The 17,656-nt window shown below is 35.9% G+C and overlaps 1 protein-coding gene across 1 annotated transcript in view; it reads right to left on the bottom strand.

The window, feature by feature from the left end:
- Positions 1 to 17,656, bottom strand: part of RAB18 (RAB18, member RAS oncogene family) — a 56,276-nt gene that overhangs the window by 21,937 nt on the left and 16,683 nt on the right. Inside the window, exon 3 of the mRNA XM_027841642.1 lies at positions 4,280 to 4,341. Within this exon, the coding sequence (XP_027697443.1) occupies positions 4,280 to 4,341 (62 nt within the window). The remainder of the gene's footprint in view (positions 1 to 4,279; positions 4,342 to 17,656) is intronic.

Genomic DNA, 17,656 nt, shown 5'->3' on the forward strand with positions numbered 1-17,656 from the left:
TCTACATTTCCCCACTAAATCCCTCTCCTCTTCCTTCCCAGAGGGTTGCATGCCTTATAATTTAAAAAAAAAAAGTTTAAAAATAAAGAACACTGGTTCAGTAAAACAAATCAACACACTAAAAAAGTTGAGTGGAGATGTTTTTTCATCTTTTTTTGTTTATTTTGATTTTTTAAAAAAGAAGTTCCTGAAATATGGGAGTTCAGAAGGGAAAAAATATTAAAGTTGTCTGGCAAAGATAACCAATCCCAAGGACAGGGATAAATAAATGTAAGGGGGGTTTAGGAGTGGGTAAGTGGAAGAAAGATACTCATCCAGGTATCACCCTCATCCTGGGAAGTTCAGGCCTTCCAAAAACCAGCAGATAGATTGGGGGTGATGAATTAACAATTAAAATAAAGGCTCTGGAGAAGGAGCCCTCTCAGAAGAACCAATTTATAAAGGCCAAGAATTATCACAATATGGCTATTCTGTATTACCAGAGGGAATCTCAGAAGTTCTGATTATCTTCTACTGGAAGCCACTCATAAAGTGAGGCTGGTTCCCTAACACTAATAATATAATTATTCCATGAAAAACTGAGGTTCTTGACTCTCTGGGACTACCTAGAAGTACACTGGAATCCCCAAAGAACCCATGGAAATAAGCAGGCCTTCAATCTATCTTCTAGATCAAAAATAATTCATGCATTTCTTTTCTGGTACCATTTAAGAGCAACCACGTAAGTTTTGTTCCAGCACCCTAGAGCAGCTTGGTTTTTATCAGGCAATTATATTACTAGGTCCTCTTGCTATGACAGTAACATGAGGGATTCTAATTAGGAAATTAGTAAATTGTAATTAGTAAATTAGTAATTGTCATTAGTAAATGACAATCTATACAATAAAAGAGAAAGAAACCAAATCAAGGAAGAATGTCATATGTCGATAAGAAAGGCCATTCGGCAGAGTCTCTCTTACCCTCCCTTTTTAACCACTGAAATCCCAGAAAATATCACCCCAGGAAAAACCCTGAACAGCTGAACCAGAAGAAAGATGGGGTGCAGCAGATGGGGGGCCTGAAAGACCCCCCTTATCCTGGGGGAAGGGGAGCAGTACAGAACAGGAGACATCCCAGCAAGCAAGTGGAAAGCCCCACCTCAGCATACCAGGAGGAGATCCTGAAGCCCAAGTGGTGAAGCAGGCAAACACCAACATCTGGACCCCCCAAGTGCCTCACTGAGGGTGGGGGAAACTGGTGGAAACCAGTTCAGAAAACCACCAGGTGCCTTGGCATTCTACAGCAACCGGCTCTCTCAGTGCCTCAGCAAAACTAAGGGAAGCAGCGCTCCAAGGGGCCCCAGGCAGATGAACACCCTACAACATCCATCTGAAAGAAGCTGAGGAAAGCAAAAGGAAGGAAAGACCTGGGTGAGCAGGAAATCTCCAGGAACCACACTACCCAATCCTACTCCTAGAATTCCAGTGTTGCCGATTCTAGCCCAACACCAGGTAAGCTGCCAGAATCCTACAGCCTCCAACTGCCAACTTTGGAGGCCCCAGCACACAAAGTCTTCAACCAGGCCCTAGGCTCCCAACACAAGAAGCTTGGGTCAGCGCCCTCTGCTCCCCAGCAGGAGAGTCCAATCTCTTTAAAGGCTAGAAAATAAGCAAACACCATGAGCAAAAAGAAACGTACGATAGATTCTTATTATGGGAAGAGTGAAGATCAAGGCAGAAATTCTGAGGAGGAGAACATTGTGAACAAACCCACATCTGGAACCTCAAAAGGGAATATGAACTGGTCTGAAGCCCAAAAAGCCTTCTTAGAAGAGGTCAAGAAGGATTTTAAAAGTCAAATGAGAGAGATAGAAGAAAAAATGGGAAAAGAAATGAGAGGTATGCAAGAAAGAGTCAACAGCCTGGAAAAGGAAGGACAAAAATTAAGTGTAGAAAACAAGTCTCTAAAAATACAACTGGCCAACTGGAAAGAAAGTACACTGAAGAAAACAAGTCTCTAAAAATACAATTGGCCAAATGCAGAAGGAGGTACAAAATCTAACAGAAGAAAACAATTTGTTAAAAATTAGAATTGAGCAAATGGAAGCCAATGACTCTATGAGAGAGCAAAAACCAGTCAAACAAAAACAAAAGAATAAAAAAATAGATGAAAATACAAAATATTCAATGGTAAAACAACTGACCTGGAAAATAGATCCAGGAGACACAATTTAAAAATTATTGGTCTACCTGAAAATCACGATGAAAAAAAAGCCTGGACAGTATCTTTCAGGAAATCATAAAGGAAAACTGCCCTGAGATCCTAGAACCAGAGGGTAAAATAGTCATAGAAAGAATCCACCCATCACCTCCTGAAAGAGATCCCAAATTGAAAACACCAAGGAATATAGTAGCCAAATTCCAAAATTACCAGGTCAAAGAGAAAATACTACAAGCAGCCAGAAAGAAACAATTTAAACATCATGGAACCACAGTCAGGATCGCACAGGACCTTGCAGCTTCTACATTAAAAGACTGTAGGGCGTGGAATATGATATTCCGTAAGGCAAAGGAGCTTGGATTACAACCAAGGATCAACTACCCAGCAAAAATGAGCATGATCTTTCAGGGGAGGACATGGATATTCAATGAAATAGGGGACTTTCATACCTTGCTGACAAAAAGACCAGAGATCAATAGAAAATTTGATCTTCAAATACAAGACTCAAGAGAGACATAAAAAGGTAAATGGGACAGAGAGAAACAACATGTTATTAACAAGGGCAAACTGTTTACATCCCTACAAGGGAAGATGACACTTATAACTCTTGAGAACTGTATTGTTATTACACCATGTTAAAGGGGTATACATAAAGGAGGTGGGTATAAATTGACTTTGATGTAATGATGAAAAAAATCTAATCAAGTGGGTTAAATGGATCCAAGTAAGTGAATTAATCTGATCTAACTAAGAAAATGTACTGAGAGAAAAGGAAAGGAGGAGGCAGATAAGGGTGAACTACATCACAGGAAAAGGCACAAAAACCTATTACAGCAGAGGGGAAAAAAGAGAGGGAGATGCGCGTTATTTGAACCTTACTCTCATCAGATCTGGCTCAAGAAGGGAATAACATAATCAGTTAGGTATAGAAATCTAACATGCCCTATAGGCAGTAGGAGGGAAAAGGGGAAAGAAAAGGGAGGGGGTTAATAGAAGGGAGGTAGGACTGAGGAAGGCAGTGGTCAAAAGCAAAACAGTGAGGAGGGAAAAGGAGAAAGAAAAGCATAAATGGGGGGGAGGATAGAGAAAGACACAGTTAGTAATCATAATTGTGAATGTGATATATGAATGTAATGGAATACTACTGTTCTATAAGAAACGATGAACAGGCAGATTTCAGATAAACCTGGAAAGACTTGTATGGTTTGATGCTGAGTGAAGTGAGCAGAACCAGGAGAACATTGTATACAGTAACAGCCACATTGAGTGATGACTGACTTCGATAGACTTAACCCCCCCTCCACAATACAAGGGTCTTCTAAGACATCTCCAAAAGCCTCATGATGGAAAATGCTATCCACATCCAAAGAAAGAACTATGCAGTTTGAATGTACATCGAAGCATACTATTTGCTATTTTTTTTTCTTCTGTTGTGTTTCCTTCTGTTGTGTTTCCTTCTGTTGTGTTTTCTTCTGTTGTGTTGTGTTTGTTTCCTCTTTCTGATGGTTTCTCCTATTAGTTCTAATTGTTACAACATCACTAATGTGAAAATATGTTTAATAGGAATGTATATGTATAGCCTATATTAGATTACATGCCGTCCTGGGGAGGGAGGTAGGGGGAGAAAAATTTAAAACTCAAAAGCTTATGGAAGTGATTGTTGATAATTCAAAATAAATTAATAAAACATTTTGGAAAAAAAAAAGAAAGGGATTTGGCAAATCACCAAACTTTACAAACAGAATGGTAAAATAAATTCCAATTTGATATCCACTGTGCCACTACATTTCTTCCTATCAAGTGCCTTTCGTATTAATTCATACTGAATGGCTTTTCAATATTTGAGACACTCAAGTTGAAAATGTTTGATTTCTTTTACATTTCTAAGTCTATCCTTCCCCAAAGGTCCTAATAACTTTGAGATCGAGTATTTATTACATTTTTTAAACTGGTAACAAATTACCACAATATCTAAAACCTAATCAAAATCTATCTTTTAGAACACTGTATACATCTTTATTAGATTCCCAAACATTTATGCTTTATAGACAGGATTTTACTAAGCATACACAAAACTTACCCATATTGCAAGCTTAGCTTTATTTCCATCAACTGATATAGTCTTCACCTTGAAGTCAACACCTGGAAAAGATAATATTTAATTAAGTCTACAGTAGCCAATCAATTTTAAAATCAACTACATAGACATATATATAAAACTCCCAAAACAGAATTTTTAAAAAGTCGTATGCCCAAATGTGCAAAATAGTTTAGAGATAAAAGGGAAAGTATGGTGTGATGGAAAGAATTCTAGATGTAGAGTGAAGGACCTTGGCTTGATGCAGAGAAAAGTGAGCTGACCCAGGAAAACTATTTGTACAATAACAACATTGTAAAGGGCAAAAGACTCTGAAAGACTTTCGACCTCTAATCAGTGCAATGTCCAGTCATGACCTTGATGAAGCATGCTACCCGACTTCTTACAGAAGAGTTAAGGACTCAAGGTGCAGAATGAGACAATTTCTGGACATGGTAAATGTGTGAACTTGTCTGCTTAAGTAAACCTCTTACAAGGACTATGTTTTCTCCTTTTATTGGGGATAGAGAGAACTACTGATAAAGTTGCCCAAAAAGCGGTGTGGGGTGGGAGGGAAAGGAGAGAGAGAGATGGCCATTGAATATTTTTTTTAAATAGACAGGAAAATAAAAATTTAGAAAGAAACAGAGATGAGTTAGACAACTTTGAAACATGTTGAATTTATTATATACTTTTCTTTTAAGGCAAGCTTTTTTTTTTTTAAAAGAAAGCCACTCATGATTTTGTGTATAATCATTTTTTCAATTCTACAGGATATATGGAAATGTCCTTTTTATTAATGTTCCTTAAATTCAGAATAAAAATATAAAATCTGGAGGAAAAAAGAAAAGCTGAAGTAAAAAAAAATGCACAAAAGAAAACAAGGTCAGAGTTAAACTGAGACCCAAAGGACAAGTGTGGAATGAATATGCTAGATTTACTATATACTTTTAAAAATGTAAACTTTACAATATATATCCACAACTGAATATACAATTATTTTTCTGTTCTATGTTGTACACAGAAATCTTCATGTTGTTCATCTTTGCCAACACAATACCAAAATAAGACAAGTTGGGCTGGAATCCAGCAGCACCACCAACACTTCCCACCTGAATGATGTCAGGCACCATCACTTGCCTTCTCTGGGCCTTAGTGTCCTCATTTGTAAAATAAAAGGGCTGAAGAAGATAACCTCTAAAAGTTCCTTCTAGTTCTAAATCTATGACTGTGATATATTCAAAAGGCTTTTACTTGATTTTTGTAGAGATACAACATTTTAAAGGGTAGTCACTAAAGTACAGGAGCTTGTGGTTTCTTGCTATCATCATGTAGGATAAGAAGTCAAAAGCTTACTGAACTTAAGCCTCTTGTCTATTTTTTTTTAAATCCCCTTTTAATTTTATGATATCTGCCTTTGCCCTACCCTCTGCCCCCCAACTCATCTTGTACTACAAAAGACAGAGTCCAATACAATGGATAGCCCTAACATTACAGGAAGTCTAAGAGCTGTTCTTTAGATCAGAGAACCTTTAAAAAACGGATATTCCAGTCCCAGACTGCTTCTCGTGTCCGCCAGTAGTCAACTCAGCCTTGACCTGCAACTGTCATGGCACATTAAAATTCATACTTAAATTATCTGTTAAATGTTCATTTTTTATTAGCAGCTTCTCTTTTGACCTATACTCTTTTTTTGAGCACAACATAAAACTTGACAGAACCTCATTACAGATATCCTTTTATTACTAGAAAGTCACTTGTTATACAATTTGAAATTACTAGATAGGAGTAAAGTAGAGAAGAGTTAATAGTCTCATGTTCAAATTCCTAAGAATCTTAGAGTCTATGAGGATCACAAAATTTTATGAAAAGCTCTTCTCAGAGCTAATTTACAAAAAAAGAGGGCAAGCTCTTCATAAGCAGTCACATAAGGTTTTGCTACAGCTGCTCAACAATCTCTCCCTTTCCAGGAAAAGAGGCTGAAATATGCCATCTGGCTCAAATGAATGGTAAGTGCCCAAACCTCTTTCATGAATATCAAAAATGTGTGTAGCTTACCCCAGTGACCAGAGGGAAAACATTAGCACACAAAGCTTGGAAAGAAAACTTTCAAAAGATCTTACTAATTTGTCAGAATCCATTTAGAACAACCTCAGCTAAGAAAAATGTATGCTTACAGAGCACCTGTCACTAGTATGGAAATAAATAAAACTCTTCAGGATAATCAGGGGAAGATTTTGCATACAAATTAGGTATTAGTCAAAATTAAGCCAAGCCTTCCTCCACACACACTAAAGAATAACTTGTTTTGCTTTTTTTTTTTTTTTTTAAACTTCTGGTGGTAAAGATCATGAATTACTTGACTTGGAAGAACCAAGTATACAATGGCATAGAGGATACTACTTAGAGAATCACTGAGGTAAATCACTCACTCCTCTAGGTATCCATAAGATTTCAATTTTTTCTATTATTAAGTAACCAAATTAAACTCTTCAGCAAGTTAACAGAAAAAAAAAAAAAATGAATGAAAGAATATGTCATTGTAATTCCAAAAATACTAAAAAGGCAATAACTGAAAAAGTTAATAGCTTAAACTACACCAAATTAGAAAAACACTGTCAATTTAATATTTTCCTGAACAAATGAAAATATTTAACTTGAAATATGCTTGTTCATTTAATCAGGGTATTGTCAAGCCAGAACATGTATTTACCACTATTGATTACCATACATGTTAATCTTTCACAAATTCAAACTTAAAAATACAAAGCTAATTGCATTGGTTTTGTTAGTACAAAACATTTTTAATTTTATATATTCAAAATTAACCATTTTACCTCCTGTTCATTCTCTATCTCTTGCTTGGTCATGAATTTTCCCCCTATCTGTAGGTTATTTCTTCTCTGCTCCACTAATTTGCTTATGATATCACCATTTATTTCTAAGTTTTGCACACATTTTGAGCTTAGTGAGATGTAGGTCTAGGCTTCTGCCAGACTACTTTACAGTTTTCCCAACAATTTTTGTTATTTGACAAAAAGTATGTTACAATATTAATTTATTTCTATATACTATGTACCTAATTTGGTTCTATTTGGGCCCTTCTGACAGTCTGGTGAAGTCTCTGTACCGCTTCTCAGAATAATGTTTTAAATGTATAAAATGAAATCAATAAGATTACAAAGGAAATCATTAAATTGAAATACAACTATCAAAATACATATATTTTTAAAAGATTCCAGATCCCAAGTTAAGAACCCTTGTCCTATGTAATGTTTTGAAAGTAAACTTATACTCTTTTTAAAAAATTACTTATTTTTAGTTTTCAACATTCATTTCCATAAAATTTTGAGTTTTGAATTTTCTCCCCCTCCCACTTTTTCTCTCCCCTCCTCACCACGGCATACAATCTGATATAGGCTCTACATATACATTCATGTTAAGCATATTTTCCCATTAGTCATGATGTAAAGGATAATTAGAACTAATGGGAGGAACCACAAGAATGAAGCAATAAGACAAAACAACAAAGAAAAAAAATACGAAGCTAAACACATATTCATATGCTGCAAAAACTAATTCTAAAAATAATTTTAAGGGAATTGTGTATTACTCTCTCAAAGCAAAAATGGCCACACAGTGGAAGTAGTTGACATTTTATTAATTACAAACTCCCCCTCAGCAATATAGTAGGTAAGGAGAGAATTAAGCAGCCTCTAACATTAACTAACCATGACTTGAGTCACAAAAAAAAACTGTAATTCAGCTTGAAAAGACTAATTCAACTTGAAATAAAAATATGGATATCAAATCAAGTGACCTGAAAAGTATGTTATATAGAGATATGTCTGCCCAAGGCAGTCAACAATTATATGTGCTACAGATGTAAAGGCAGATTTACTAAGAAAAAAAAAGGTGACTAAACAGAGCAGAAAAAAAATCATCTAAAAATAAAAAGGATCTGAAGAAACAAAGAAAAATAAAAGACAACATAACAAGTTGATGAATGGAATGAATAAACTGCAGAGATGAAGAAAACAGATATACAACTGTGATATATTTTATTTTTATATCACCTATATTTCCCAGTCCCTTCCCAATTCTCTCACAGTTTTTATTCTTGATAACCTCATTTCAAAGAGGTGTAAGGAATTTTAGCAGAAGATTAAAATTAGTAGTTCCACGGGTATCTGAAAGACTGAGAAAAGAGCCATAGAAAGTAAGGTAGAGAATAAAACAGATTTTGGATAAGCAGCCTCATTTATTTAAACTATAACTATCATCTCTTTGGAAGAATATCTACATACCTTCTTAACATTTCACCATTACTAAAATTTTTCTAGCATTTAAGGAAAAAAAAGGTATTATAAATGCTCCTCCACCAAATCATATTTGGATGCCTCTTTGCAGTAAGGTGATGCTCCCAGATGCACTATGACCAAAAAAAAAAAAACCCTCAAGCTCTGACAAGTCTAGAAAGGTTCTGAATACAGTGACAGACTTCACATCTCCCATCTCAGATCCTTAACAGAAAAAGAGACTCATCACCAGACTGGCTGAAAGGTAATGAATTTTTCAGCCACAATTAGTCCTGAGGATCTTTTAACCAAGTTGTGAAGCAACCTACATCTGCATCAGTGGAGGGGAATCCCCACACAAATAAAATCACAGGTTGTAGAACTAGTTAAATAAGTGAAGCTTCAATAAATAATCATTCTCCTGAAGTAAGATTTTCAAATAGACAGCTTTCTTAGAATGAGATCACTCCACTTAGAAATATAGTTATCAAATACAGTACAAAATTAAGAAACCTTTTTGACTCATAGCTTATCCTTGACCACCTCAAAAATCTTCTGGAAAGATACCATTAAATTTATGGCTTTTCTAAGAGTAGAACAAAGTCTCAATTTTGCATAGTTCTCCAAAAATCCAACACTAATAATAAAGAACCAATATTAAGTCAAAAGATAATTAGCAACCAGTACAAATTCCTGTGTAAATGACCTCTCATTCATAAGTATTATCAAAAACAAAATAAATGATATGCAGTCCCAAACTGAAATTAATTATCTTCCAAATTAATTTAATAACCAAAGGATAGAGATTATTAAATATAAACAGATAACTTCAATTACATAAAACAAAACTTTTTCACAAAAAATCAGTACACTAAAGATACGAGGGAAAAAGAGGCAGGGGGAGTATTTACCTCATATCTCTATGATAAGGCGGATATCTAAGATACATAAGAAATTAGCACAAATATGTAAGATCAAGAGCCATTTCCCAATGGATTATATTACTGAAAAATATGAAAATTCTTTTAAGTTCTTTTAGAAATTGCAACATTCTAACAACCACATCACTAATAAGAAAACACAAATGAAAACCACTGAGTTTTCAACTTACACTCAGGCAAAAATGATTAACAAAAAAAAAAAAAGATGGGAGGGAAGAAATGCAAATGAATACACTGTTGTTGGAATTAAACTGGTCCAACCAATCTGGAAAGCAATTTAGAATTCAGGTAAAAAAAACTGGCAAAACTCTTTGATCCAGAGATTTTTTGACTAGGCATACCTACTTAAGGAAGACAAAGACAAAAAGATGCCATATAAACCAAACCACTCACAGCAGCACTTTTGTAGTGTCAAAGAAATGGAAAAAAGGAAATGCCCATCAAATGAGGCAGATGTATATAAAATGTTACCATTCAGAGAAGCATGAGAAGCCTTATGAGCTACCTAAATGGCACAGTGGATTAAACAGATGGTTACAGAAAGACCTGAGTTCAAATTGCTTCTCAGAAACTTACTAGTTGTGGCACTGTGCATGTCACTTAAACTCTCTGTCGTGACAATCCTACTTCTAAAATGGGGACAATAAGAGATCTACCTTTCAGGGCTGCTATGGGGATCAAATGAGGAAACATATGTAAAGCACTATATAAATGCAATTACTGTTGTAAGAACTGAGAAAACAATGTACAGGGGGCAGCTAGGTGGCGCAGTGGATAGAGCACTGGCCCTGAAGTCAGGAGGACCTGAGTTCAAATGTGGCCTCAGACCAAACACTTGACACTTACTAGCTGTGTGACCCTGGGCAAGTCACTTAACCCCAGTTGCCTTAAAAAAAAATTAAAAAAAGAAAAGAAAAAAAAAGAGAGAAAACAATGTATACCTACACACTGTGTAATTGTAATAACCAAGTTTAACTCTAGAGAAGAGTTAAGAACATGCACCTTCTTCCTTTCACTGCAAAGATAGGAAGCTATGAGCATGGAATATTGTATATATGATAGGATATAATTGATGTGATTAATAGTTTCGCTTAACTGCTTTATTTTGTTATAACAGATAGTTCTTTGGATAAAATAAGAGGTATATTTGGAAATACAAATGGCCAGGTGAGAAGCAAAAAATTCTAGCTTTCACAGATATTCCAGCAAGGATTTAAAAAAAAAAAAGCAAAAGACCTGGAAATCATTTTTTTCCTTCAAAATTCCAAGAAAAAAACTGCACTAATTATATCATACTATGCAAGTTTAGGTCCACAAAAAGAGACAGCCAGAAATCTGTAGGCATTATGGAAAAGAGGGTCAGCCAAAAAAGCTTGGCCTAGAAATGCAGTGCACAGAAGTCTTCCAGTATGTGAGCCAAGGTCCTAGAAGCTAGAGAATTCTACACCTTGAAGCTGTGTTTTCTGACTGCAACCAGGCTTCAAAAGGTGCTTGGACAGACATGGCAACAGTCAGGGAACATCTTTGATCAGACTGCCCCATAAAGAACTGGTACAGATCACACACCAATCTCTCCTCCACAACCCACCAGACTGGTTCACATAGACCATTTAGTGCAGCTCACTTACTACTTAGTTCCCAGGGTCCTTCAAGAATACAGTGTCCATTATCCAGATACTAAATATACAGATCAGTTCCAAAGAAGATCTCATCATTCCTCCCAGAACTAGAGTCTGATTCAAAGTTCAAATTCAAAAAGTAAAGTTGGAGATATGAGTAAACAGAAGAAAATATCAGTGATAAAGAATAGAGCCAGGGATGCTCAAGAAACAAGCCAGAAGAATTCTTGTCACCAAAAGCAAAGACTCAAAGATATTCACAGATATATCATAAGCTATGCTGAAATTTCTTAGAAGAAATGAAATAAGAGTTTTAAAATGATCATATAAATTAAATGAGAGCTCTAGAGGAAAGAATCAGAAGGAAAATGTGAGAACTAGAGGAAAGAACTGAAAGAAGAATAATCAGGTTAGTACAGAAAGTGTAAACCTTTACTCAATTAACAATCTTCTTGAAAATTAGATTGGACAAGAGATTAATGACTTCATAAAACAAGAAATACTAGAACAAGGTCAAAATACTGGAAAAAAGTCAGAAAATGTAAGATATATCCTATTGAAATCAACTGGAAAAAAAATAGGTCAAGGAAGACAGAATTTCAGTATCATCAATATACCTGAAAACTTTGACCATTAAAAAAAAACAAAACAAAACACCCAGATACATTTCAAGAAATCATGGATGAAAAACTCCCCAGATCTATTTAGAACCAAGTTGGCAAAGTGAAATTGGAAAGAATCCACTCATCACCTTCTGAAAGAAATCCTCAATGGAAAAGTGTTCTGAGGAACATCGAAGCCAAAATCAAAGAAGAAAACAAATAGAAAAAAAGAGTTCAAATACAAATAAACCACAAACAGGATCACAAAAGCTCTGGAAACTACCACTATTACAGACAGAGGAGCTTGGAATGATATTCCAGTAGGCTAAAGATAAAGACTTTTAACTAATAACTTATCTAGCAAAGCTGAGTATAATCTTATAGAAGAAATGGAGACCTTTAATAAAATAGAGGACTTACAAGTATTTCTGATGAAGAAACCAGAGTAGATATTCTGAAGTGCAAACACAAAATAAAGAGAAACACGGAAGCAAATAATTATAGGAAGAAACTATATAATGGAGTGTTTATATTTTAATGGGGGGAGAAAAAACAAGTGTCCCCTAAGAACCCAAATATTCTTGATGGGAGCAGTTTCATTATGTTCTGATGATCTTAAAAGAAAAAAGAAAAGGAAAGGAAAAAGGAAAACACTAAGGAAGAGAGAGGAAAGGAAAGAAATAAGTATTTTATGTTACCAGGCATTGTGCTAAATCCTTTACAAATATTATCTCATTTTATCTTCATGACAACCCTGAGAAGTAAAATTTATTATTATACCCATTTTACAGTTGAGGAAAGTGAGGCAAACAAAGTTATAAGTCAGCTAGTAAGTGTCTGAAACTAGATTTGAACTCGAGTCTTCCTGACCCCAAGTCACTTCACAGAGGAAGGGAATGGAACTTCCTATCTCATGTAATCTGAATGTGTGAAGATTAAACAAACTTGGAGGAGAGACTGAGCTACACATATATAAATTTCCTCTTAGAAGGGTAGAATGTGAAGGAAGGAAGAAAAGGAAAGAAAGAACAAGAACCTGTGATCACAGACTAGATGAGGTTAAGAGAAGAGGAATGGTGGAACAGAAGAACTGCAGCAAATACAGATCATTAGCACTGAAAACACACATACACACACACATCCCATCTTGACACCCTTTTGTCTCTGTAAAATTGGAGTGGGGAGCAAATAGAGGGAAAAGCATGACAGGGCAGGATGGATAGATAGGCATGGTGGTCCATATATTTGTAAACCACAGCTACTGAGGAGGCTATGATTGGCAGATCTCTTTAGCTCAAAATTTCTGATCTGCAGGACGCTAGGCTGAATAAATGTCCACACTAAGTTTGGTACAAATATGGTAAGTCTCAAAGATCGAGGAGACACCATTCTGCTTGACAAGGGGCAAACTGGTCCAGGTCAGAGTTGGAGAATGTATCAGTAGTGAGATAAGCAGTAGCACCAGCATTTCCAGCTTTGGAAAGACGTAGAGAATCAGTCTTTAAAAAAAAAAAAAAAGACAGGGTGGAAGGAAATATAGAATTAACAACCCTAACTATAAACACGAATAGGATGAATTCACTTATAAAACGGAGTAAGGTAGAAGAATGGATTAGAAAACAGAATCCACAATATGTAATAAGAAACATATTTAAAGCTGATGATTCACACAAAATCAAAATGAAGGACTAGAGCAAAATCTATTATGATTTAAGTACATTACTATACCTGCCTTTTTTTTTTCAAATCATGGTCTCAGACAAGGCTACAATAAAAATAGATAGCATTTATATAGTGCTTTAAGGTCTAAAAAGAGCTTTATATTTGTTAACTTATTTGGTCTCCACAACAATCCTGGGAAATAGATGCCATTATTATCTTCATTTTACAGACAAGACAACTAAGGCACAGAGAGATTAAGAGACTTACCAAGATTTACACAGCTAGTACATGTCTGAAGAAGGATTCAAATTCAGGTCTTCCTGACTCCAAATCCCATACTCTATCTACTGTGCCACCTAGCTGCCTCTGCCAATGAAACTATAAATAGTTGAGGAATCAATGTACTCCTCTCAGTCTAACAAAAAGATAAAAAAAGAAAGGACTCAAAAAAGAATTTTAGGAATTAGACATGATGACAGATCTATAGTGATCACTAAACAGGAACATAAAGGCATATACATAATTCTCAGCTATGCATGACAATTTTCCAAAAACTGATCAAGTACTAGAGCGCAAAAGTCTCAAAACAAATCCAAAAAAGGAAAAGTATGTAATATTAAAACTATTTTTAAATTATTTTTAAAATGTGGGTTACTGTTTAGAACTTAAAACATATACTTCAAAAGAAACAGTGCTATAAATCAATGGTGTGAAACTCAAATAGTAATAGATAACTTCTAGCTGCCTGATTTTAAAAAACACAAATTAACATCTATTTGTATTGTATTTTTATTTATTTTGTTAAATGGGTTACTCCACTAAAATCCTTTCCAATGCCTCACTGTAATGTGGGAGTAATCATAGGTTCTTGAAGATCGCTAGTAGAGAGTAGGCTTGGGGGAGAGAGGATCCCTATACCAAGCTGAAAAGTGAATATGCTGTATAGCTGCTTGACCAAAGACCAGCCAGCTAAGCTCAAGAGCAAGGTAATGAATTTTTCAGCCACGAAGGAAATAAGCCCATACATGTCAATTCTAAGTCACAAAGGAGTTGCAATCTGTGCTAGTGGAGTACCACCACTGATAAAAATCACAGACACTTAAAATAATAACTGTGCCAGCCTTAATAGGGTGCTAGGGGCAAAAACCCTACAAGAAGAAAGAAAGTTTTCTATCCCTTTTCTTTCATGCTTTTTTTCTGCACATTTTTCTTTTGTGCATCTAGGGAGCACTATAATGCATAGAGTGTCAGGACTGGAGTCAGAAGACAGGAACTCAAACCTGACTTCCTAACTCTGTGACACTGGGCAAATCACAACTTCCAATTGCAAAACAGTAATAATAGTAACTAGCTCCCTGGGTTGTCATGAGTGTTAAATGAGATAATAATTGTAAAATGCTTAGCACAAGTACCTGGCACATAGTAAGTGCAACATAAATGTTTGTTGTTGTTCAGTTGTATCCAACTCTTCATAACCACATTTGGGGTTTTCTTGGCAAAGATACTGGCGTGGTTTGCCATTTCCTTTTCCAGTTCATTTTACAGATGAGGAAACTGAGGCAAATAGAGTTAAGTGATTTGCCCAGAGTCACACAGCTAACTGAGTGTGTGAAGCCAGATTTGAACTCAGGAATATGAGTCTTCCTGACTCCAGGCCTAGCACTCTGTGCACCATGGTGCCACCTAACTGCTGTAATACAAATGTTAGCTATTAGCTAGTATTAGTTAGTATTTTCTTTTCTTTCATGTTTAAAAATCCCCATTAAAAAGTTTTTTAGGACAGCTAGGTGAAGCAGTGGATAGAGCACCAGCCCTGAAGTCAGGAGGACCTGAGTTCAAATCCAGCCTCAGACCAAACACTTGACACTTACTAGCTGTGTGACCCTGGGCAAGTCACTTAACCACAATTGCCTTAAAAAAAAAGTTTTTTAAAAGATAGCATGAGGGTCAGTATTTACATTCTTATTTGTCTTTGGGGAGTAATAATTAGATCAGAGGTATTTTGTTTTGATGCCTTTGGTATGTTCCCTTCTTTCAGAAAATCTTGAGAATCGCTACATGAATCTCCTACATGAATACTTGGTCTAGACAAGCTATTTTTCCTACATGCCCTAAGTATATCCTTGGTGAAGGTATATCAAAATCATTCAGGATTTCTGAAAGGTTTAACAGAGACAACTGGGGTATAATCAATATTGTGGAAACTATTTGGCCCGACTCAGTGAGATGCCCTACAAAGAATGTACTTCTATTTATAGATGAAACAGTGATGTTGTTTTCAAACCCCAGAACATTACAGAGCCTTCATAATCAGGCAATAGAGTTTAACTATTCACACATGGCTAGACCATCTCTATGGCTTATCCATTTTTCAGCATATTTATCTTAGACAAATGCTAAAAAGAGACAATAAGCTAAATCCAGATTTAACAGAAGGAAGCAAGTGGAACTACTTTTGGGAAACTGTCAAGTTCTTTCAATGATCCCAAACTCTCTGAAACAACTACTTGTCTTCTTAATACCAATAGTGTTGGTTCTGGTGGCGATATAAGGCTGCAAGTATGGAATACCACAGACTCTAAAAAAATTAAACCTGAATGGGGCAGCTAGGTGGCACAGTGGATAAGTTCCGGCCTTGGAGTCAGGAGGACCTGAGTTCAAATCAGGCCTCAGACACATGACACTTACTAGCTGTGTGACCCTGGGCAAATCACTTCTCCCCGATTGCCTCACCAAAACTAAAAAAATTTTAAAAAAAAGAATTGACAAAAATCATGTTGCTTAAGTATTAAAATGGAACAGAGATGAATGATGGCACAATTAGAATCTAAAGTACTTTCAGAAATACAAATACAGCTGAGTCATGCTATAGCTCAGTTTCAAAACTGAATCTAGGAAGCGTTAGACTCTCAATCATTCTAGCTATTTCATAACATATAATAAAATGTTGCAAGAAGTTATGATTAGGAAGAAAATATATATTATATATATGTGTGTGTATATATATATGTATGACAACAAAAATGTAAAACACAAAGGAAACAAAACTTCAATCTATGTAATTTTAATGACTGAGTTTGTCCCTAAGAAGAGAGAAAATGAATCACCTTTGAGATAGTAGGCTAGCAACATGGAATGTGACATGTATTGTCAGACAATGTATTGCTTAGTTCTGCGGAATACTCTTTTCCTTCATCTCTCTAGATGGGTAGGCGACAGGAGAAACAATATATTCGGAAATCAAGGTGGTGTAAAAATAAAAGATAATCAACAAAAATTAAAATTTAGAAACACAGAAATGGCTAGGTGGAAAAATAGTCACTTTTCCAGGAAAATTTTCCCAAACTGTGGGGTGTGCCTTCCTGGAGAAATATGAATCCTATAGTCAAAATCGCTGGATTACTTCTGCAATAATTTTTTTTTTAAAGTTCAAATGAAAGTCAACAAAAGCAAGACTAACTAGGCAAATTCACTGGGGGTGAGGGGTAGGAGGAGAGAGACAGAGACAGAAGCAGGGACAGGAACAGGGGTTAGGGAATGGGTGGCAAAAGAAGAATACAACCATCTAGAGCTGCTTGTGAAATGTACAGAAAGAAAGGGACAAGACACTCCCCAGGGACAGGGGAATACGTTCTTATGTAAGCAGGAGAAAGGTCCTATATAACACCCAAATATTTATAATAACACTTTTTGTGGTATCAAAGAATTGGAAGCAAAATAGATACCCATCAACTAGGGAAAGACTAAACAAACTGTGGTACACAAATGTAATGGAGTACAGTTGTTGCTGTTCAGTCTTCTGACTTATCATGACCTCACTTGGGATTTTCTTGACAAAGATACTGGAATGGATTTCCTTCTCAAGCTCATTTTACAGATGAGGAAACTGAGGTAAACAGGGTTAAGTAACTTGCCCAGGGTGACACAAGTAATATATCTGAGATCAGATCTGAACTCAGGAAGACTCGTCTTCCTGACTCTATTCAGGCCCAGCACTCTATCCACTGTGCCACCTAGCCTCCCCAGTGGAGTATCACTGAACTGTAAAAAGAAAGGGTAAATATGATGGACATAGAGAAGTATGGGAAGACTTACATAAAAATACATAGAACCAGGAAAACAATAATATACAATTAACTACAACAATGTAAACAGAAGCAAGAGTCAATCAACAAGCATTTTATAAAGACTTGCTACAAGCCAGGCACTGTGCCTCAGAAAAAAAGGCATTATGGGGGGGGGGGGGGGGGGGGGGGGG

The sequence above is a fragment of the Vombatus ursinus genome, unplaced genomic scaffold (assembly GCF_900497805.2).
Source record: "Vombatus ursinus unplaced genomic scaffold, bare-nosed wombat genome assembly UNPS02014861.1, whole genome shotgun sequence".
Classification (NCBI taxonomy): domain Eukaryota; kingdom Metazoa; phylum Chordata; class Mammalia; order Diprotodontia; family Vombatidae; genus Vombatus; species Vombatus ursinus.